This window comes from Podarcis bocagei (genome assembly GCF_964188305.1).
Source record: "Podarcis bocagei genome assembly, chromosome: 1".
Lineage (NCBI taxonomy): Eukaryota > Metazoa > Chordata > Lepidosauria > Squamata > Lacertidae > Podarcis > Podarcis bocagei.
In genome coordinates, this window is record NC_138125.1 from 22,302,898 (window position 1) to 22,326,660 (window position 23,763).

Genomic DNA, 23,763 nt, shown 5'->3' on the forward strand with positions numbered 1-23,763 from the left:
GGAGAGCCCACCACCTCTCATGGGAGTCTCTTCCACTGCCAACCAACTCTTGCTGTCAGAAAGTTTTTTTCCAAATACTTAGTCAGAATCTATTTTCTTGCAACTTGATGCCATTGGTTGGAGTCCAGTTTGTGCAGTTATATGTATGGATTTGTCCGGGAAGCCTCTTGGCAGGGCTTTTTTTTCCAGTTGGAGCTTGCCTCTCAGGTGGGCGCCATTGCCACTCTATGAGAACAAGGGACTTCTGGCACCTCTTTTTCTAGAAAAATAGCACTGCCTCTAGGTTAGTTTTGGTGGCTGACCTGCCCCTGTCCTCCATATGGTTTCCCACTCAGTCCTCTCTTAACTGTTACAGCAGAAGTACTGTTTCCTAACTCCAACGTCTGGATGTGGCTTTTCCCTCTCTTTGGGGCCTGCCAGGTTATTCCCAATAATAAATGCTGAATCTGCATACTTGCATCCCACACCCAACACCTACACACACTGCCATAAATATGCATTCACTTATTTCAATTTCAGTCTTGATGCAGTGAATGAGCGAGGGGCGGGGGGGAGAGATTCCTGTCCAGAACGTTTGCTTCTCCTTAACAATACACATGATTCTGAAAAAGAAAACCCAGTGCTCAAAAAACCCCAACCTCAAACAAATAAACCAGACTGGTTATTTCATGTTATTTTCTATTGCAGACCACTTGAAATATTACAGTGGTCTGAGCACACCATAAGCCATCCCCATTTTGTTATCTCTCTTTCAGGAGTGGCCTGTGGGGAAGCGTCTGTGAATGAAATGTGTGAAATCAGAAACAAACCTGAAAAGGAAGACTTGACATTTAGAGCAAATGAAACTCCAGAGTGCTTTCGTCTACTCTAATTAATTAGATTATGAAAAGGCCTATATGCCATACCTGACACGAAGCTACAAACATCTTACCAATTATATTCTGCACAACGCTACTCATGAAAGTTAATATTATCTTGTTTTACAGGGAGAAAATGCAAGAAGTCAATTAATTTTTTAAGTGGATTTTTTAAAGCCAGAAGTGCTTTGCACCTCCCAAAACCAGTGTTTATAGTTTTTTCACCCTTTGATTTTAAAATTCTTGTCATTTATTTCATTTCCTATGCAACCATTCATCTGATACAGTTTTCCTTCAGTAGGATGCCTGCCCTATCTCAGAATTTACAATGGAGTGTGCACAACATACTGAGAACTTTTCCTATGCCAATAATATTTGACATTTGTACAGGATATTCTGACTGCTCAAAAACCGTCACGTACCTTGTGCCTTCAACCTTTACAACTGCCCTGCACAAATTTCTAAGCACCAATTTAGAATTTGAATCTATTTTAGTACTCTAACTTCTGTATGTTTTAAAGTATGGCTGCAAATTTTTATTGATTTTGTTGATTTATCTTTTTGTAAACTGCTTTGAGGGTGGAGTTTTGGGGGGTAATTAAGCAGTGTATAATCTTTTTGAAATAAAAACAAACAAACGTGTGACTCACCAAGCTGGACAAGCGCAGCTCATCAGACCACCAAAATGGCAGGCCGCCACATGGCCTGCATTAATTCAACTAGATGGGCCACACACTGTCTATGCTTGCTTTTCAACAGGGTTTCCCAAACTTTGGTCTCCAGCTCTTTTTGGACCTCAACTCCCATCATCCCTATCTAGCAGGACCAGTGGTCAGGGATGATGGGAACTGTAGTCCAAAAACAGCTGGAGACCCAAATTTGGGGAAACCTTGCTTTAAAACAATCAGTATGTCAGATGCATGCACCCTTGCCAACCCAGAGCTACCCCTACCTCGTCCATCCTGGCAGATGCAATGCAGTGCCACCAGCAAGACACCCCCGCCTCAACCACTGCTGTCTTTGAATGGATTGAAATTCACTTGCGGTGCCCTTTAGATGTTCTCCCAGTCACACGAGAGCAACCTATCTGTGAACAGCTCCAATGGGGCTGAGAGAATATTCAGAGGAACCAAGCACAGGGGTGTGAAACATATTTATTGGGTCCTTCCCATGGAATCATCACTACCCCAAGGGGATGAGGGAATTCAGATCTTCTCCTAGTCACACAGGAGCTCTTACAGGTAACTGGCTCCCTTGCAGCTGGAAGAACACCTGAAGCAGGAAAGGGTAACCTGTGGCTCTCCTGTGGTTAATACTAAAATTCCTATCATCCTTGACCGTTGGTGATGCTGGCTGGAGCTGATGGAAGTTGGAACATGTGTCATTAACAACAGAAGTGGCTTCAGGAACTGGGATACGCCGACTTTGGCTTATGTTCACAGACAACAGTGATGGATGGACTTTGCTGCAACAGCCCTATAGCAACTCAATAGCACAGTGCTGGAGCCAACTACATTTTGTTGCCTGAAGCACACAGCTGGGAATTTTTTGTAATATTAAGCAGTATGTAAGTGCTTTTAATCAGTCAAATATAATTGAACAGCATGCGTAGTTTGACCCTAAATAAAAATGTTAGGCCAAATGTTCAGAAAACTCTAGGACACACTACATCCTCCCCCCTTCCCAGACTGTATTCATGTTGTCTGTTATATTCAAAGGAAAACAAAATTACCTCATGTCTGATGGTTTCTTTTGGCAAAGCTTCTATTGCAGCAAGAAGGGTTTCCAGCCATGCATTACTGACACCTGTTAGGTACAAAAAAGACTGTAGATATATACATGTTATATCATATTCCTATTTCAGGAAGCTACTTCAGGTTGTGACCTCAATTAACCAAGCTCTTAAATGGCAACTAACATGAGGATGGACACACCCACGTGAAACTGCTAAGGGAAGGTCATCTGGAGTTAAAGAACGATGTGTCAGCAATATGCAGATGATATGCAACTCTCTTTTTCATCAGTGTAGCAGAGGTGCTAAAACAGTGCTTGGCTGCAGTAATGGATAGAATGAGGATCAATAAACTGAGTCTTAATCTAAGCCAAATGAAAGTACTACTAGTAAGTGGGTTTGCCCTCCCAGGTGAATGGTGACCCACCTTTTCTGGAGGGGCCTGCACTCACCCTAAAGGATCAGGTCTGGAGTTTGGGAGTGCTTTTTGTCCATCTTTTTCATTAGAAGCAAGTGGCCTGGTATGAACTGGACACAGTATTCCAGCTGCGGTCTGACCAAGGCGGAATAGAGCAGTACTATTACTTCCCTTGATCCGGACACAATACATCTGTTGATGCAGGCTAGAATAGCAGTAGCATTTTCAGTTCTTTCCTGCGTAGATCTTTAAAAGATGGAACATTTCTGGGATGTTGAAAGGCTGTTTCCTGATCTAGGACATTCTTTTTCTTCTGGACCGTGCTAACAAAATCAAGTCAGCTTCCGGAGCACATACACACAACATGAGATCTGTTGTAAATCTGCTGATACAATTCATGGCTATTTGAACCGAAGCACAGGCAGTGATCACTTAAAGGGGAATGTAGACTAGGAGCTTCAAGCTAAGGCCCTCAAAGCTCTACTGTACTTCAAAATCAGGTGTTGGGTAATCAACTGCATACTGCATTATACATAGTGTTGGCAAGATCATACTATGGCACTGTTTTATTTTTTTATTGGTGCATGCACTGCTTTAAATAGTATATCACTGAGCAAAGAAAAAGCATAGCAAGCTAAGAAATCAGCAGCATGTCATGCCTCTGACCTGCATCTCTGTGCTCCAGATTCTGTAGAATGATGTGTAGGAAGGAGTGGGAGTAAGTATGGATGGATATTGACTCCTCTTGTAGAATAGTCAAAAGTGAAACAGCCGCTGTTAACTGCATTTCCACCCCTGCAACAGGCAGGACCTCCTGTGTAATCCGAGGCAGGAGAGAGAAGATTTAAATCAAAGAGTGAGGCTTATAGATATGAAAGGCAAACATAACCATTACAGCAAGAAAGAGCATGGTCAGGCCAAAAATTATCTGTACCAGACAAAACGCACCATAATTTCATAAAACCAGAAGAGAATGCAAGGCAATGTGCTAATAATTCATCTTCAATCCTCTCTTCTTGCCAAATATAAACTGCCCAGCTAGTTTTGATGAGTTTCTTGCCTAGGCAGAAGAAGCTCAGTTTTGAATTATTCATTTCTGCCCCCTCTTCACTGACCCACATGCACACAAATATCCTATCAAATTCAATCCAATGGGTGCTGCCATTTTAGATTGTGCCATGTGTATGCAGAATACAATCCAGCCTACATTTGATTTGGTCACCGATGTTATGTACCTCTGTTATATATGACTGTCACATCACTATTCTTGGAAAAAAGCCAATAAAAACCAGAATTCAGGCCGACCTTACCGCTGGTGTGATAAACAGCAACATTCATCAAAGGGTTGCATCATTTCCACCAAAAGTAGGTCCTACTCTGTGGTAGTCCTGACACTAATATGGCCTATGAACATTAAAGGTGGCTGCTATAAATCTTCTAAAAATTCATGCACCATACCTGCCTTGTTCTTGTTCTTACTTTCTTTATTTGATTTTGCTGAATTATTATTGTTGTTGTTGTTGTTGTTGTTATTATTATATCTTGTAAACAGCTGTGGGGCATTGTATGAACAGAGGCATATAAATATTTTAAATAAACAAACAATTTCTGCCCATCCTCATTACTTAAACACACTGGATTGTTTAGGTTGTTCCTTTCGATATACACACACAACTATATAAATCATAGCCCCAATGTTGTGTATTGGTCACACTCCTGGCTCGGAATACAAAATAATCCAGCTAATTCTCAAGTGGTATGAATTATAACACATTTCACTCAAAAGTTAATTTCTGGAACTAGAATTCTGCTACAAGTGCAAGTTCAGCAGTCAAGGCTGCTTAGGCTGCTTAGGCTGTGGATGTGCATTTGTTCTTTAATATTAACCCCTTACTCTTGCTGAAACTCTTCTTGGCTTTAAAAAATGCAAGCAAACAAACAAAACTGAGCCACTATTGTTTGGCATCTTCGCCACTCGGGTCACTTCTATGAATTGTTTGTTACCAAAACTTTATATTAATGCTGCCACCATCCAGTTCTAACCCCCCCCCCCCGCACTTGCTCCCTGGTGTACTTTTTTTGGCATTGTGGGATGGGGGCTCACTTTCCAAGTGGCAGCCATAGCTGGTGCTGGGAATTACAATTCACAGTGGGCAGTCTGATAAGCTGCAGCACAATCAGCATGCATGCACAGTGTTTAGCCCAAACAGAGTTCTTGGAAACAAACAAGCTTTTTCTTGAACACCCACAAAAAACCCCCTTCAAAATACAAAGCCACTTCTCAAACAAGCTGAGGAGAGTTCACCCAGTATGTATTAAGATTCCCAAGATTCTGTTGTCTGTGAGGTCTGGCTCTGTTTTCAATTGATCCTGCTAAATTCTATTGGACAAAATAACACAGTTTGGGGGGCAAAACCTGTGCCTCACCTCAGATACGGAGTTAACTTGGGGCAGGATATGGGGATTCTTAACCAGTACTGAGTGAACTCATTTATTTCCTGCAGAATGGCTGCCACCCACTCCACTTGTGGTGGGGAGAGGTAAATTCAGTAGGGGGAAATGTGGCAGTGTGAGCAACACCTGCCTGCCCTGCCCCCAGCAAAGTGCAGCCCAAACTCCCCTGCAGTACAGTGTGGGTCTTCATACAGAGTCTAGAGAGGTGCCCTCTCTCCATACACAATCAGTCTATCACAATGACGCACATTTGTATAATCAATAAATGGCATAAATACACCAAAAGCACTGACAGACTCCTGTGCATCAGGCATCAGTATGGCAAAGATGTAAATGGATTATAATGTTTTGTACTGAATATCATTAACTGTGGCTTTAGGTATCTTTCCTGTTTAGTGAGGCTTCTATATTCATGCGATTTCCTCCGTGCACAGCATGGGTCTGTCAACACAAATCAAGTAGAACTCATTTCAATTTATGTGTTGTGCCTCTGAGCTGGAGATACAAATCTACTGCATACCTAGAAGAGACGTCTAAAATGTACAGGCCAATATTTAACTTTACTTCCTAAATTATTGATATAGAAAGAACGTTTATAGTACAGCAATGCCTCATCTTAAATGGGGGTTCGGTTCCAAGGGTTATGTGTATACGCCGAAATTGCGTAGAGCCAAATCCTTGGAGCTCCCTGCAGCTAGCCAGCCTGCCTCCTCTAAAGTGGCTGATGAAGTGGGGGGGGGGGTGAGAGAGCATCCCCAGCAATCCTAGAGCTAGTGTGCTGAGTGGGCCTTGCCCAGCAAACAAGGCCAAGAGCTTAAAAGCTCTTTTCACTCTGGGTCCGCTTGGGGTTACCCAGTAAGAAAAGAGCTTTTAAGCTCTCAGCCTTACTGGCATACCAGCTCTAAAAGTGCTAGGGATGTTCCCATGAGATCTTGCGGGAAGTCACATTGTCCCGCGAGATCTTGTGAGAGCTCTACCTCTCTTTCAGATCAGAACCAGTGAAGGCGGTGAACGTCCTGTGCGAGTGCCTGGAGACGGTTGGAGGATGGATGGCAGCTAATGGATTGAGGTTGAATCCTGACAAGACAAAAGTACTGTTCTTGTGGGGCAGGGGGCGGGCTGGTGTGGAGGACTCCCTGATCCTGAATGGGGTAACTGTGCCCCTGAAGGACCAGGTGCGCAGCCCGGGAGTCATTTTGGACTCACAGCTGTCCATGGAGGCACAGGTCAATTCCGTATCCAGGGCAGCTGTCTACCAGCTCCATCTGGTACCCTACCTGCCCGCAGACTGTCTCACCAGAGTGGTGTATTCTCTAGTTATCTCATGCCTGGACTACTGCAATGCGCTCTATGTGGGGCTACCTTTGAAGGTGACCCAGAAACTACAACTACTCCAGAATGCAGTAGCTAGACTGGTGACGGGGGGGGGGGAGGGCTGCTGAGACCACATAACACCAGTCTTGAAAGACCTACATTGGCTCCCAGTACATTTCCGAGCACAATTCAAAGTGTTGGTGCTGACCTTTAAAGCCCTAAACGGCCTCGGCCCGGTATACCTGAAGGAGCATCTCCACCCCCATCGTTCTGCCCGGACGCTGAGGTCCAGCGCCGAGGGCCTTCTGGCGGTTCCCTCATTGCAAGAAGCAAAGCTACAGGGAACCAGGCAGAGGGCCTTCTCAGGAGTGGCGCCCGCCCTGTGGAATGCCCTCCCATCTGATGTCAAAGAGATAAACAACTACCAGACATTTAGAAGACATCTGAAGGCAGCCCTGTTTAGGGAAGATTTTAATATCTAAGGACTATTGTATTTTAATATTTTGTTGGAAGCCGCCCAGAGTGGCTGGGGAAACCCAGCCAGATGGGCAGGGTACAAATAATAAAATTATTATTATTATTATTATTATTATTATTATTATTATTATTACTACTACTACTACTACTACTACTACTACTACTACTACTACTACCAGTCCCAGAACCAGCCCACCAAATGGGTCTTGCCATTGAAAGAGCTCGTAAGTTATTGGGCTTGCTTGGGACTTGACTTGCACAATTTCAACCAGACTGTCTTCCACTGTGTACAGTTGAAATTGCACAAGTCAAATGCGCATAAGATGAGGTATATCATCTGGGAGGTGGGAAGGCAAGACATACCGTATTTTTAATTATACGTAGAATGAGATTTATTGATACCCTCAGCCTATTTGTTAAATGGTAAAGTAATCTGCTCAAATGGTTAACAATATAATAAATGAAATGTTAAGTAAGTTCTAATTTCTAGTATGCTGTCAGAGTGAAAGCTGACAATATAAACTGTCAAGCTCTTTTAAAACCTACACAAAAGTATTACAAAGGAATAAAAAAGGTGCATTGCTTCAACTTTCCTTGATGACTCTGATACATAGAAAGAGCTGTACCAAGGTGGAAATTTATGGCACAAAACTGAAACACTTCACATCCAAGTGAAACATCCTGGCTTAAAGATTGTGCTGACAGCTGTTGCGTGAATAGAACGTGCGCACGTCATTTCCTCTATGCAAGATGGACAACCATGACAGCTCAATATGGAAATGTCAATCCAGAATTACACATACGAAACATAAAACTATAAGGAAAATCAATTATTCATGTTTAAGGAGGAAGATTTATATATGTTCACCATAGTGACTGTGTGCCTTGATTAAAGAGCTATATTTAGCATTTTACTGGATGATAAGTGTAATTCAAATATATTTTACAATTCCAAGTTTCTCTGATTTTTCACTAAGGGTTTGCCCTTGAAAGCCATTAAATATCCCTTAGAACATAGAACATCCCTTAGAATCCCATAGAACAAGGCACAGATATCTTGTAGTGGGAAAACAAATTGAGAGTGACAGAACATTGGGGAGAAAGGCAAGAAAGCACCAGCAGATTAGGAGCATGAGCAGACTAGGGTCACTTGACCTCATTTATGCCCACTCGACTACTTGGATCTGCAGAACTGGCACTGTTATAGGTGCATATAATACTAGATCCATACTTCTAAGAAATCAATATTTTGGTGTGCCAGCACCTACACTTTGGAACTTATTGACATTAGGCAGGAATCTTCTCTGTACTCTTTTTTGGTGCCTGCTTAAAATGTTTTTGATTAGGTAAGCCTATAGAGACATGTAGAAGTTAGATATGTTTTATTTCTTTTTGGCTACTGCTGATTTCATTATTTCATTTCAGTATTTTTGTAATCCACTTGGAGCTTTCCTTAATATCAAGCGGTATATAAATAAACGCAATGATCAACAGACTGCCTGCCACAGTCTTTAAAAAGTACCAGAGCCTACCCAGAAGAAAGGTCCCATGGGGATTCGTGCAATAGTGGTTGCTGCTTGGGAAAGGCAACAGATGATATCTAAAAGCCTTCTCAAATGATGGTCAGTTCTCTGTTCCCAAGATAAACAATGGCAGCTTTGGAACTGTGACCTAGAGGAGTAAAGTTACTAAACCAAACCTTGTGCTGGGCCATTGGGCAGCCTGACCTCTAACTCACATACACTTAAACTGAACTTGCCATAAGTGCAATACTCCTTTTGTTGACCCAAAAGGATCCTACAAAGATGTTCACTTCCTTCTCCTTGAAAATACAGTTTTTTCTGAAATAAAAGAATGCATCATCCTTGTATGTAATGTGCACACTTCCTGCATTCCTGATTGCAAGACATTTTGAGCACTAAGCCAACTTGACTTTTGAGTTTCGGCAAGAAAATTAACTATGGGAAGGACCCAATATTACACAAGAGGAGCCTAACTTCCCTGCTCTCCACTGCAGTCCCCCTTGCACTACCAAAAGCTGTCCCAGTGCATTTCTTCAATCATTTGGAGCAGATTTTGAGGGAACACAGCAGACTGCAGGCAGGAGCGGAAGGTGAAGTCCCATTGCATAAGTGGAAGTCTGCTCTGTTTATATATGAGCAGCATTGGATATACCCCTAAGGCATTACCAGAACAAAAGCAATCGACCTTACACTAAAATTCTATTATTTAGAACATATGTAACAGGCCAGGAGTCAAAAAGTTACAGTACAAAATCTGTATTTATCACATTGCCACACCTTGCTAAGAATGTTTTGAGGACCAGTGTTATTATTATAATTTGCGGATGTCAGAGCATGCCCATGAGCCACTCCTCTGTCTAAATCCATCTTCTCAGAATGGTTTACACTTAACTAGCTTGTAAACAGCGGCATAAATCCCAAGATTCCGGGAGCAAACCATTACATGTCCTTTTTTTAATGCATACTAAGCATCTCCTTCCAATCTTCTCCCACATACCAGCTGCTTAGCTTGCAATAGCAAGAAACTCAGAATGAACAGTGCTGGCTTGCCCATTAGACAAATAAGACATTTGTCAAAGGTGACAACCTTGGAGGAAGTAGCAAGATGCACCACCCCCCCCGCTTCTGTTCCAGTTATGGAAGAAACCCTTGGTGTTCGTTTTACTCCTTTCCCACTGCATCCTGTCGTGAAAAAATCAGGTGGAAAGGACTGGGAGCCAAGGATGGGATGAAAGGCTCAACTGAATCATTTCTGCAGCTCAGATCCACTTCCTATTCATGTGAAAGAGGTTAGAACCAGACTACATGAGGTTAGACTATTATAACGTTATTTTGAAGCATGATCACAAATGGGACTTCACATATTTTATCCTGTGAACCACCCTGAGAACTGCAGGTATAGGGTGGTATACAAATTTAATAATAATAACAACAATAATAATATTTCATTTCTTGCCTCCTGGCTTGAGTGCTCTTTAACTGCCATTTGCAAGTGAAATAGGAAGACTGCACTGAGCTGGAAGACTGAGGAGTTTTGGGTTTCATGGTAGCTCAACCATAATTCATAAAGCATGGAAGGATACACAGGGCAGGCATAACTGCTGCTTTTGCCAAGTCCCTACCCATGCAAAATCATTATTCAGCCCATGATATATGACAAAATAATGTCAACAGGAGCAGGTTGGACTACAGCCATAATAGAATGATATACTATCTAAGAAGAGAGGCAAAAGTAGTCATGGATTTACTTGCTATTTGGCACCCAAGAACAAGTCACTGCCTGGCTGTTCCACATCAGCTGACCAGCTAGTTTTCTGACGTGAAATAATAATTAGTGCAAGATTATCCAATTATCAACCACATTCCCAGGCAAAGTAAGAACCCTGTTTATTGTCGGGTGTGTTAAAACGCATGTTGAAGAACCATTTCCACTCCACTGAAATAAAGTTTTCTAAGAAATGGTGAAACTACCTACAGAAAACCTGTGAATATTTTGAAAGCAGTATAAGACCTTTCTGGTTGTGTTAGCTGAGCAGGATAAGGATGACAGAATGCAAAATGTGTTGTGCTTTAAGCCATTTTGTTATATTTAGATTCCCCCCCCCAAAAAAAAAAAAATGATTGCTTGTATGCTATCCTGAAATCTCAAAATAAATTAGCTTATACAGTATATTCAAATACATGCAAATTAATATGTTAACATACTTCTGAAAAATCTAGCAAGCCTGAACTTTGTGCAATACTACTAATGGCAACAACAGTCATCTCAAATTATAACAGTCAACTGCTACGAACAGCAACTCAAAGAAGTAGAAACTTCACTTGTCTAGGTGCTTCTTTGGATGGGGATGCTATTTTTAGAGTAGGATCTGAAACAGGCCTAAGCCCTCTCCAGGCAACAAAAGAGTCCATGATTTCATCCTAATTGGAGAAATCTAACTGCATTCCGTAAAATGCTGTTACTGCAGAACTGAATGCAAAAAGGTTGAAGGAGGGACACCAAGTGTGTACACCCTTAATGGCTTACAAAATTTGAGCTCCCACGTGTTTTTCTGAATATAATCTCTGGGCTTGTACACTTCCTATCCCATTTATCTTGTCGCTTGCAGAAGCCAAAAGAATGCACCAGAGAAACCTCCTATTTATTTGAACTCAAGATTTAAAGGTAGAAGGTTGCCCTCACTCAATACCTTTTCTCTGTGCTGAGGGCAAAGGTGAGAGTTGAGGAGGGTTACATGGGAGCCTGAAGCCCAAGGGCCAAATAGCAGCCAAACAGGCAGTACGTTTCAAAATACTCTTCACCTCCTCTGCTGAGGGAGACCTCACAGTCAAGCTATTCTTAGAAGTCTTCTTCCTTCAGTAAAAAGTCAGAAGATACCCATATCACAACACTATAGTCAAGTAAGCTGACATTTTTAATAAGTCAAAAGTTTCTTCTCATCTTGTCATTTTAAAGAGAAAAGTGAACCAACATAATTTTCAACTTGCAGACCACCTAAGAATAAGAGCCATGACAACATGAAAAAGATTAGCCCAAATTATTAGCAATGATAGTCTGAGGCTCTTGCAAGCACTTACAATTATTACTCCTTTTCCGTTTGTTCTGCTTCCCCCCAAAGCCTCCACACAGTCACTATTATGGATGACCTTTAAAGTCTATCAAATAATTCAGGGAAACGCAGGAAGAAAGAGGCGGATGGGAATATGCTGGAAATATATTAAAGAGCCCTTGGGCTAAATTAGAAAATTGCCACTTTGTTCAGAACTTAAATGAAAGAAGAACCAACAAACAAATGTTCAGATGTGTTCCAGAACTTCAGTCGGCAAGATTTCAAATGCCACACATGGCTCAGCCAATTAAAAGGGGGCAATTTATCATTAGGACTCCTACTACTTCCTTACTAGAAGGCCACATACCTAACAACTAACAACTGAACCCTTCAGTAGATGTCACACTTTTAACAGAAAGAAAATAGAATTGTTTAAACAAAAGGGAACAAATCTTTAAACAAAAGGGAAATGCTTCCTGTAAGTCAGACTGAAGAGGCTGCGAAAATAGACAGAGCAATTCTACGTTAATATTGTGCTGCCACTCCACTGATGGAACAGCCGCTGCATCCATGCGTGCTTGGCCCAAGGGGGACAAGGTGAAAACACACAACACAGAAAACACACAAGCAGCATAGCAATGACAGACACACCCACAACGTCCCTGAAAATTCTGCCAGCGTCCACCACATGGTAAGCATACATGAAGGGGCTAAGGCACACAACCTGCTTCACCACACACAAAACATGCACACCACGTCTGCCCCACTCCATCAGCCTCAGTGGCGCAGACAATGATGTTCCCCCAACTGCTAGTCTCCATGCATCTCTCCCTACAGACAGGGGCTTGAATCCTCTAATGCTCCTCACAGCCAGTTTTACAAGCACCACACGTGAGCACACATACAGACAGGAACGGACAAGGGGTCATCAGCCACTCAGGGGTTCATGAGCCACTTTTCTGGCAAGCAGCCAATAGCAGGGACCAGGATATGCAATGAAGGCAGCCACAGAAACACACTGACAGCAGCGACCTCCAGTGGCCGACTCAGGAGGGCATGGAGTTCTTCTCTCAACCCGTCTTTCTCCCCCCTCATCTCTTTTGAACCCCACTCACTGTCTCGTACAACCTGGCAGCATCCAATCAGGAGACCTGACTGAGTCAATAAAAGAGAGCTCACTGTCTTAGATCCCATCAAGCCTCCCCCCCCCCCCGAGGTCATATATAATTATTAGTAGTGTTATCATCATCATCATCATCTAAACTCCCATGCTTCCTCCCAAAAGAGGATCATGGCAGCAGACAGCAAAGAAGCAAAGCAATCAATTTAAAAATAAAAATAAAGTATTTAAAAACAGTAAGAACTTCTAAAAACATTTTTTAAAACACTATATTCTGCTACTAGGGTGGGGAAAATGGATCCCTGAATATCAATCCTTGACAACAAAGAAACAACACATACAGCACAGTCAAAATCTTTAATTGTTGGCTAAAAATAAAAAAAAATCCCCTTACTCTGAAATCAGTGGGAGTAAAATTCTTGGTTCTAGCTCTGCAATGGAGATGGAAACTTATTTTGCAGGATATAAATTAAGTGTGCTTCTTTGCCATGCTGCCCACATTCCCATCCCATTTCAGCCTTTCTGACAGCACAACGTCATAAGCAGAATGGCTTGGATGACTGAGTCATGGCCGCATTCCACCAGCATAGGAAGGCTCATGTCTAAACCTATAGGACCTCAAGTGCCAGACTGCAGTATAGAATTACATCCTAAATATCCAAAGCAGCCACAACAAAAATAAAACACTACTTCATACAAAGCCAAGTAGAGAAAAAAAAATCCAAAAGGCAACAGTAAGATTAAGAATGAATACAAGTAGAAATTCATAGGTGTACCAGAAAACAATAAAAACAACAGCACAGAAAGAAAAATCTAATTAAAAGCTCCAAACCCCCCATGAATGTATTCATTTGGTGCCTAAAAGTTAGAAGGGTAGGCACCATTTAAGTGTCCCTTAGGATGTTGCTCTACAACCATAGTGCCGCCACCAAGAAGACACTGTCACCAGTCTCCACCTTCCTCAACTCGGATGGGAAGGACACTTGGACCATGGCTTCCAATAAGGATCTCAAATAACTTCATATTTTATACAAGCATTTCCAAGCTACAACAGGATTCCATTAGCACAGGCAGTCTACACAGAGGCACTATTGTCTGCAATCCCTCCACTACTTTAGGTGTACCAAAGAGCTTCTGCGTGTTCCATAGGCCTTTTCATCTTACAACACAGCATGGAGCACTATTGTTCAAGAATGACAAGTCCAAGGCCACACTAAGTGCCCAGAGCTAGCTGAAAAGCTCCTTAAATAATGGGTTCTTTGGATCACATAAAACATGTAAGTGAAAGAGCAGGTGTTTGAACTGGGTGGAAGGAGTTCTCTTGGTGAAAGCTTAGGGTTTTGGAGGAGGAAATTAAAATTATACCTACGGGCTTGTGAAAAGTCTAAAGTTTTCAAACTAAAACATTGTGTGTGTGTGTGTGTGTGTGTGTGTGTGTGTGTGATTGCAAGCCCTTTTGAGTCAAAACCTGTCTCTGTCACTCCCTTGTTAAAAAAAAGATAAATGTTTTGTAATCTGCCCTCAGCCCTGGATAGTATAAGCAAGCCTTAAATGCGTACATAAATAAACCAGTAGACAAATTATTGACTGGAGACAACTATTGGAAACCAATAGCACTGATATCCCAGAATAATGCAATAAACATGCATTCATCTCACCAGGATAGCTAGCAGTTTTAATTTTCCATATATGGTTAAATAACTAAAATCTCATACAAATACACTAATTATAAAGAGTTACCAATACAGTGCTATTGGAGTATGTTATTCAATCTGAAAAACATGTTTTCTTTTGTTGCCTTCTTTATTGAAGGTCTGACTCACAACTGTTAAAATCAATGGGAGCTTTGTCATTAGCAAGAATGGGATGTGGGTCGCATTCAATTATTTTAAAGAAGATAAAAAACAACAATCAAAGTAAGGCATACTACACTTACTCTAACTTTTGGCAGGACTCTCCTTAGCGTCTCTGCAGGATTCTGTCGCATCAGAACTGGAAGACTTGCAACCACGCTTGTTCCTTGGATATCCTGACCAGAACTTATAAAAAAACACATTTGTTTTAAAGTATTTTGCAATGAGAACATCTTTAGCAAAAGACAAAAAAAACCAAAAAACTTTTGCTCATATCTCTCTTGTTTAAGCATTACAATACATAAATTACACGTATTTAACGCTCTGAAATTTAATTTAAAAGTGCATGCAACACAAATCTTCATTTAATTAACTAGAAGTAGCATAACAATACATAACGAAAACATTCTACCTCGGATGTGATGTGATTGAAATGCATTCAGTAAAGTCACAATGTATCCTTAAAACACCATTTTAATTGCTTTACCAAAACAGAAGCAACATGCAGCTGAGGCAAGAAACTGTTACAAGCCAATGAAAGTCTTATCATTTCCAGATGTGTAGCAAGTAGTACCGTATTTTTCGCCCCATAAGACGCACCGGCCCATAAGACGCACCTAGATTTTAGGGGGGGAAATAAAGGGAATAAAATTTATTTCCCCCCCAGGTGCGCTGCGCTAATCCAGAAGCTTGGGGCAAGCTGAGGTCAGCGCGCCCCAAGCTTCTGCGTGCCGGCAAGCAGTCCGCTGCCGCCCCAAGCCTCCCGCACCCGGCAGGAGGTCCCGCTGGGTGCGCAAGGCTTGGGGCGGCAGCGGACTGCTTGCGCGCACCTAGAAGCTTGGGGCGTGCTGAGCTCAGCACGCCCCAAGCTTCTGCATGCCGGCAAGCAGTCCGCTGCCGCCCCAAGCCTCCCGCACCCGGCAGGAGGTCCCGCCGGGTGCGCAAGGCTTGGGGCGGCAGCGGACTGCTTGCGCGCACCTAGAAGCTTGGGGCGTGCTGAGCTCAGCACGCCCCAAGCTTCTGCATGCCGGCAAGCAGTCCGCTGCCGCCCCAAGCCTCCCGCACCCGGCAGGAGGTCCCGCTGGGTGCGCAAGGCTTGGGGCGGCAGCGGACTGCTTGCGCGCACCGAGAAGCTTGGGGCGGGCTGAGCTCAGCTGGCCCCAAGCTTCTAGGTGCGCGCAAGCAGTCCGCTGCCGCCCCAAGCCTCGCGCACCCAGCGGGACCTCCTGCCGGGTGCGGGAGGCTTGGGGCGGCAGCGGACTGCTTGCGCGCACCGAGAAGCTTGGGGCGGGCTGAGCTCAGCTGGCCCCAAGCTTCTAGGTGCGCGCAAGCAGTCCGCTGCCGCCCCAAGCCTCGCGCACCCAGCGGGACCTCCTGCCGGGTGCGGGAGGCTTGGGGCGGCAGCGGACTGCTTGCGCGCACCGAGAAGCTTGGGGCCAGCTGAGCTCAGCTGGCCCCAAGCTTCTCGGTGCGCGCAAGCAGTCCGCTGCCGCCCCAAGCCTCGTGCACCCGGTGGGACCTCCTGCCGGGTGCGCGAGGCTTGCAGACACTCGCCCGAAGCAGGGGGAGCCCTCCAGAGGGCTCCCCGTGCTTCGGGCGACAGGCTGCCGCCCCAAGCCTCGCGCACCCGGTCGGACCTCCTGCCGGGCGCGCGAGGCTTGCAGGCATTCGCCCCATAAGACGCACCCCGATTTCCCCTTCATTTTTGGAGGGGAAAAAGTGCGTCTTATGGGGCGAAAAATACGGTATTTTTGCATCACCAATAAAGCAACTGCTAACTTGAGGGGGCTTGGTAAGAATGTAATCTCAACCCTGAAACCACAAGCAAGAGTAATCTGTAATAACCAGTTGTTGTTGTTGTTGTTGTTGTTGTTGTTGTTGTTGTTGTTGTTGTTGTTGTTGTTAATTGTACCCCACCCACCAGACTGGGTTGCCCCAGTCACTCTGAGCAGCTACCAAGATATATAAAAACATAATAAAACATTAAACATTTAAAAGTTCCCTATATAGGGCTGCCTTCGGATGCCTTCTAAAGGTTGCATAGCTACTTATCTCCTTGACATCTGATGAGAGGGCATTCCACAGGGTTGGTGCCACTACCAAGAAGGCCCTCTGCCAGGTTCCTTGTCATTTCACTTCTCACAGAGCTGGATCTCAGTGAACAAAAGGAGTGAAGATGCTAAGTGCTTGGAATCAAATTATTGCAGCTCTGCTTTCAAAGTACCGTAAGATACTCTTCCTTCATCCACCAACCATTTCATCCAGAGGAAGCAGAACCTGGAAAAGGTCCTTCTATATTCCTCCCCATATAGCAGGGATTGAGAACCTGTGGCTCTCCAAGTGCTGTGGGACTGCAACTCCCATAATCTGTGACCACTGGCCATGCTTCCTGGCCTAATGGGAGCTGGAGTCCAGAAATATTTGTAGGGCTGCAGGCTGTCCATTCTTGCCACAACAGCTCAGTTGGGTTCCAGACCTTGTTGGAACAAGCTGTTAACATGGAGTTGTCCAAAGTCCAGCTCCTCCAGGCTAGTACTTGCTACTGACTGAGTGGCTGGTATGCTTTTGATTGTCTATGGCTTACATAGGAACAGAACATAGGCAGCTGCATAATACTGGATTAGAGTATTGGTCCATGTAGTTTAGTATAATCTGTGCTGACTGGGAATGCCTCTCCGGGTCTCAGACAAGGAATCCCTTCCTAGCCCTACCTGGAGATGCCAAGGATGGAACCAAGCACTTTCTGTATGCAGAACCCATGGGCTTCTCTACATACAGGACAGGAGACAAATTTATAACATGAGCATGGGATGATATTTTAGGAGCCTCACAATAGCTGGTTCTGGCCCTTGAGCCTTATGCTATATATGGGGGAAACTGTAACTTGAGTGCTGGGGAAATACCCTTAGTAGACAAATTTGAGATGAAAACCAACATTCAGTTACGGACTCCAATCTACATCCTGACATACAATCAGAATGGGTTTCTTCAGTAATAAGGCAGGCTATTATGCAGAATATTGGATTTCACTAATTTAACTAATAGATAGGAAGATAGATATACTGGTATATGTATGTATATGTATTAGATAACTCTCATACTGGGGAATCATTATCCTTGAATAATATAACATCTGTTATAAAAACTTTAGGGATATTCAACTGGGGTCCTTTTGATGGGCTGGGGAGGGAAGAAAGATAAGGAGCATAAGAATAACCTCATTGCTTATTTGTAGTTGAAAGAGGCACATAACTCAAAAAACTCAAAATTGAATGCACAATGTTCTAGATTCAAACCACAACATATATGGTTAGAAGGAATTCAGATAGCGTTACTAGAAAATACATCTGTCTGAGACCTTGAAGACAGTATGCCCAGATGCACTAACCATCTGACTCAGTATAAGGCACTTTCACGTGTTCATGTTTCTGTTAATAAATTCACACATATTTTAAAAAATAAAAGGGTCCAGATGGAAATGTTAAGTACACAGTGTCAGTCTCTCAAACTATAGCCAAGTTTTGAATTGCTTCCAAGATTTGTCTTTATGGGAAGTTCTTAATTCTGTACTAGATAAATCTTTTTCATATTAATCCTGCTTAAAAAAAATAATATTCATCACACGTTAACATGCTATACTATAATAAACACATATATGTGAATCCTTTTCCGTGAAGTTAACCAATAAAATGATGTGGCAGGGGGGATGGGAAGAGATTCGTTCATTTTGGCACAAAGAGGAAGCCAGCATTTGTGTAAACTGTATGTTAACGCAAAAAAGTGGTGTGATGATATGCAATTCTAAAGAAAAATGAGGCCTTTCCTTTAAAAAAAAGAGCTCCAAGTGGCTGGCTAGCTGTCAATTTAAAATGAGAAGCAGAGGGTTTTTAACACCTACACAAGCTGTAATTTTCCAACTGTGGAAGATTTTTCTTTTATTTCTACTGAAATAGCAGAATTGGTGATCCTCTGCTCTTTAGCGATTCTGAATTAAAACCATCTATCATATTGTGGTCACTCCAGCAGTTTTAACACTGTAAGATGCATCAAAATATACACACACACTTTTTATTTCAATTAGGGGTTGCTGCAAATTCAGCATTGTCTAGAAAGTGTCATTTTATTAAAAGCACTAACCACAGGAAAGCTCTCCCAAAACTTAGTCAACTTAACTATTCTGCCATTGTGTGAACAAACTTCACAATGCTAAGGTTTTCATGGAGGGAAAATCATTTCTACATTTTCAATTTTTTTCTATAGAAGTTAAGCTATATATAGTGATTACAAACAATCAGGTCCTGCAACAAAATGTTGCAGGGCTCAATGCTGTTGCTCAGGATTTCAACGCTTCATCCCATCCCGCTTCCACCCAGTTAGTTTGTCATCACCCCACCAACTACAAAAAAACCCAATGGCAACACTAAGTCAGTATCCTGTGGCCACAAGACTACAGTCTGTCCTTTAGGCATTTTGGGGGGTGGGTGCCAAGCCACCTAAATAACTTTTACCAACCTTGGGGCTCCCTTAAGACTGTTGATGGAGCCTGTGAAAAAGACTGAACTATAGTCCTGGAGTGCTTGCATATATTATGGGAATGTTTGCCTTGCTTGTATGTCTTATTGCAACTTGAGTGGGGGTTACCAAGTTAACTTTGCATTGTTCAAGTGGAAATTTGCTCTGCTAGTGGAATGGCAGAGTTGGGTGTTACCTTTTGTGCTGTTATATACAAGACTGCACAACATCTACACTCTTTGATTCCAGTAGGAAGATCTGCACAGTTGGACAAGTTCTGCTCCAGCTATTTCCATGGTGAGAGGTAATTCAGTGAGTAACAAATGCAAAAACCTCCTAGACAGAACAATCCAGTTGTCGTGGGTATGCTACTGGTACTGATTCCTCCTCTCTACACACAGACACACACACACAGAGGAATAGATCACACCCAATAAATACAAAGCTCAACTTTTCTAGCTAGTCTAGAGCATGTTGAAGGTTGTAGAAGCTGGAGGATCCTGCTCTAGCACTATGTTTCTGAAGTCAAGGCAGAGCGTTCTGCTCAAATAGACTTCAAGATAATGACTGATGCAAACTCTGAATATGAGCTTATCTCAATGCCTTGCCTTCAGAAACATATTTAGAGAGCTTTCTTATCACCATTACTAAGTGGATAAGCAGATCCATTAACAGTTTTGGATGCATGCCTCAGAAATAGTAAGGCTGCAATTCTTAAATTACTTGGGAGAAACTCCAGTTGAATTCAGTGGGCCCTAATCTGTTCAAGCTGCGCATCATGAAACATAGTAGGACAAAGGATAGAAATGACAAGACTCTCCACAGTATATTAAAAAGTCATTTCACATGGCTGGGGGCAATATATATTCTTTGCAGTCTTCCAAATAACTTTTGAACAACCTGAAAGCTCATTGGAATCCTGACAACAGCAATATGATTATTTGTGTTAAAATATATATAAACTGCTTTAACATATGGAGAAATTCCAAAATGGTGTACAAAAAAAAGGATAAACAATGCAGAAATATAAGATAAAATCAATTTAAAATACAACAATTCCACAAATCTTAATAACCAGAGTCATATTTAGCTACAGAGTTCAATCTGTCAAGGTTTTAATATTTATGTTGCGTTAATACACGTAAGAATGGCAACAAAATGCTGTGGTTTGGAGTGCTCCTGTTCAGCAAGAAATGTTCATGCCCTTTTGCAGGATACTCCATTTCACTACCGTCTTAAGCCCACTAAGCATGGTTAGTCCTCACTGGGCTGTCTTTCACATCCTCCACCGCTTTGATACCTCCCTCTTATGCTGACACCTCCCTCTTGTTGATGAATAGGGCCATTCAGACTTCATAAGGATTCAGTTCACTATTGTTATAGATAAAATATAAAAAGCAAGCTCCTAATCCCTTGTGATTTAAAAGATACATTTAAATATGTGACTTACTTAAATACGAAACCTCAAGATAAAATGGAGCCCAAATTCACCACGAATTATTAGCACTCAATATTCTGACCCACATAGTAAAAATTTCCATGAGTTACTGAAAGCTTGTCACAATTAAAGGTTACTATTATCAGAGTGCGATAGAATTAGTACAAGGCGTTCACAGAACAGGAACTTGCATATTCATGAGAAAGATATGCAAATTACAGATTTCATGCAACTCAAGTGTGCATATTAACCGTGATCCTCCAACTCAAGATATATTTAGGAAACTGTCTTTAGCATCAAGCAAGTCCCCGTGACCAATACCAACTTTAAAAACCTATTTTCTTCCAAAACATGGGCACAACCAATCAATCATCTTTGTTAGGGCTCAAACAATTCTTGCCAAGTCTACTCAGAAGTCCTAAAAAGAAAGTATAATTTTTGCTTCAGAACTATTGTTTCTACTCATATGCAAAAAAACAATAATTTAATCAGCCGAGTGCATGACAAGAGGTACAGATTCTCAAGAACCACTGATCAAGAAGGTTTTAGCATTTGGCAGAAGCCCCAATACACTTGCAGCGTTTCCCAGACTTAGGTCTCCAGCTGTTTTTGGACTATCACTCCCATCATCCCTAACAGGACCAGTGGTCAGGGATGGTGGGAACTGTAGTCCAAAACCAGCTGGAGACCGAAGTTTGGGATACCCTGCACTAGAGGAATACAAGATATGACACCACAGTTACAGATATGCTAGCAGAGTCGTTCTGCTGGCTGAGCGGCTCCACCACCAAACATATATGCAAGGCAAAACAGGGCAGAAACATAGATGGGTCATGGGCAGCACAGGAGAGGAGCACACATGTGTCATACCCAATACTCCTTCCGTCCATGGTTAGATCTTGGCTGATGGCACAACTTGTTAGTGGCTATCCCTTGATTTTCTTTCCCACTGACCAATGGGAGATTTAAATTTATATACAGTCAGACCTACATCAACAACTGTTAAACCTATATTACAAAACAGGCTAGGGTGCAACTTGGCATCCAGTGAAATGTGCATGGTATGGAAGGATCCAGCACAACCCTCCAACCAGGTAGTCAGGAAGAGGACTTCAACAGCTCCCCCCCCCCACACACACCACTTTCCCCAAATCTCAGCTTGTTTTGTCATCTGGGCATATAAGAAGCTCAGTTTCAAAACAAGTAAACTTTGAACCATGGATTGTTAAATTAACCAGAATTTATTATAAACCACAAGCTGTGATGCACAGGACAAAGGAAGGAAATATTCAGCAAAGCAAAAGCCTACTGAAGTCTTCTTTCTGGCTGTAGGAGAAAAGTGAGGGGGATCACAAAAGACTAAGGCTCGTGGCAACTCCTTCTTGCTTCTGCACATTTCACTAAAGTTTAACGTGCTATATAAACTTGGTCAGTGGGTCAGGGATTGGACAGTTAAATATACTAGAGTCAGAATTCATCCAGAACTGTCTTCTCAACAATAATGGCTGGTGGTTTAGTCAACTTTCCATCATCTCTAGAGGTAAAAGTTCTAAGGAATCCACTCCTATAGACTAAGTTGGAGTCCAGCTGATTTTATTTATTTCATAAAAAATTGTACACCACTTTATTGTATCATCATCAACAACAACAACAAAGTGGTGTACAAATAGATAAAACAAGAAAATCAAGATCAATTTACAATACAGTCGTACCTTGGAAGTCAAAAAGAATCAGAATCAGTGTATCTGAAGAAGTGTGCATGCACACGAAAGCTCATACCAAGAACTAACTTAGTTGGTCTTTAAGGTGCTACTGGAAGGAATTTTTTTATTTTGACTATGGCAGACCAACACGGCTACCTATCTACTACTAGAATCAGTTCTGGAAGTCCGTTCAACTTCCAAAACGTTTGGAAACCAAAGCACAGCTTCTGATTGGCTGCAGGAAGCTCCTGCAGCCAATTTGAAGCTGCAGAATCCCCACTGGACGTTCAGCTTCCAAAAATAGTTCACAAACCAGGAGCCAAAACGTTTGAGAACTAAGCTGTTCGAAAACCAAGGTACGACTGTACTTTAAAATGTTCAGACCCAAAGGGTAAAGGAACACTGTAATACATACTGTGTTCTTTTCTAGAATAATGTTGACTTGCTTGTTTGTCTTCTCCTTTTTTATTTATTAACCACCCAGCTTGTGAGCTCTTACTGGTTGGAACAGCTGACTGGATACGGTAAAATAGAAAAATCCAACTTCTAACAGATTACAGGCAAATTACCTAGGCATGCAAATAGACAGAGATGAATCAGGCTCTTTTCTGATTAGCCCAAGTAGTAAAATTCAGGCTCTGCTGGAGTCAAATGGCATGGAGAATTGTAATCCAGTTGCTACTCCAATGACTCTAGAATATTAAAAGCAAGATGATGAAAAAGAATTTGAGGATATTGACAAATACAGAAGTGTAATTGGAAGTTTGCTTTATTTAGCAAACATATCCAGGCCTGACATATCAAATGCAACTGACATACTTAGCAGAAAAATGTCTAAGCCAACACAGCAAGATTGGAATGCAATGAAACGTGTTTTAAGATACCTTAAAGGAACCATTCATCATACAGCAGTACCTCGGGTTACATATGCTTCAGGTTACATACACTTCAGGTTACAGACTCCGCTAACCCAGATACTACCTAAAACAAAACACTTAGATATACTCTATGCACATGTGAAATATTGCATTTTTAAAGTGTGGCTCAAGCTCAGGTATTGTTCCACAGAGCTTATGACTACAGATATTTTTACAAAGCATTTGACTGCTGTAAAATTTCAAATGCTGACTATGGAATTGGGACTTACAGAATAAAAGGAGGGGGGAGAATACCAGGTGTTCAAGGCAGAATTTCAAGTCAGGAGGGCTGTTGGAATATTCTAGAAAAAACTTGTAAATGGCCTTGAACAAGTTGCTAGGCAACGGAAAATTTCCCCAGGAACAGGTGTCCTTATCAGGGCATGAGATCAACT

General features: G+C 42.3%; 1 protein-coding gene across 2 annotated transcripts in view; it reads right to left on the reverse strand.

Moving 5' to 3' along the window:
- Positions 1 to 23,763, reverse strand: part of PPP4R4 (protein phosphatase 4 regulatory subunit 4) — an 80,826-nt gene that overhangs the window by 36,240 nt on the left and 20,823 nt on the right. For both annotated transcript variants that reach the window (XM_081172810.1, XM_081172811.1), the window contains exons 3-5: positions 14,882 to 14,984; positions 3,674 to 3,821; positions 2,590 to 2,663 (exon numbers count right to left, since the gene is read on the reverse strand). In XM_081172810.1, the coding sequence (XP_081028936.1) occupies positions 2,590 to 2,663; positions 3,674 to 3,821; positions 14,882 to 14,984 (325 nt within the window). The remainder of the gene's footprint in view (positions 1 to 2,589; positions 2,664 to 3,673; positions 3,822 to 14,881; positions 14,985 to 23,763) is intronic.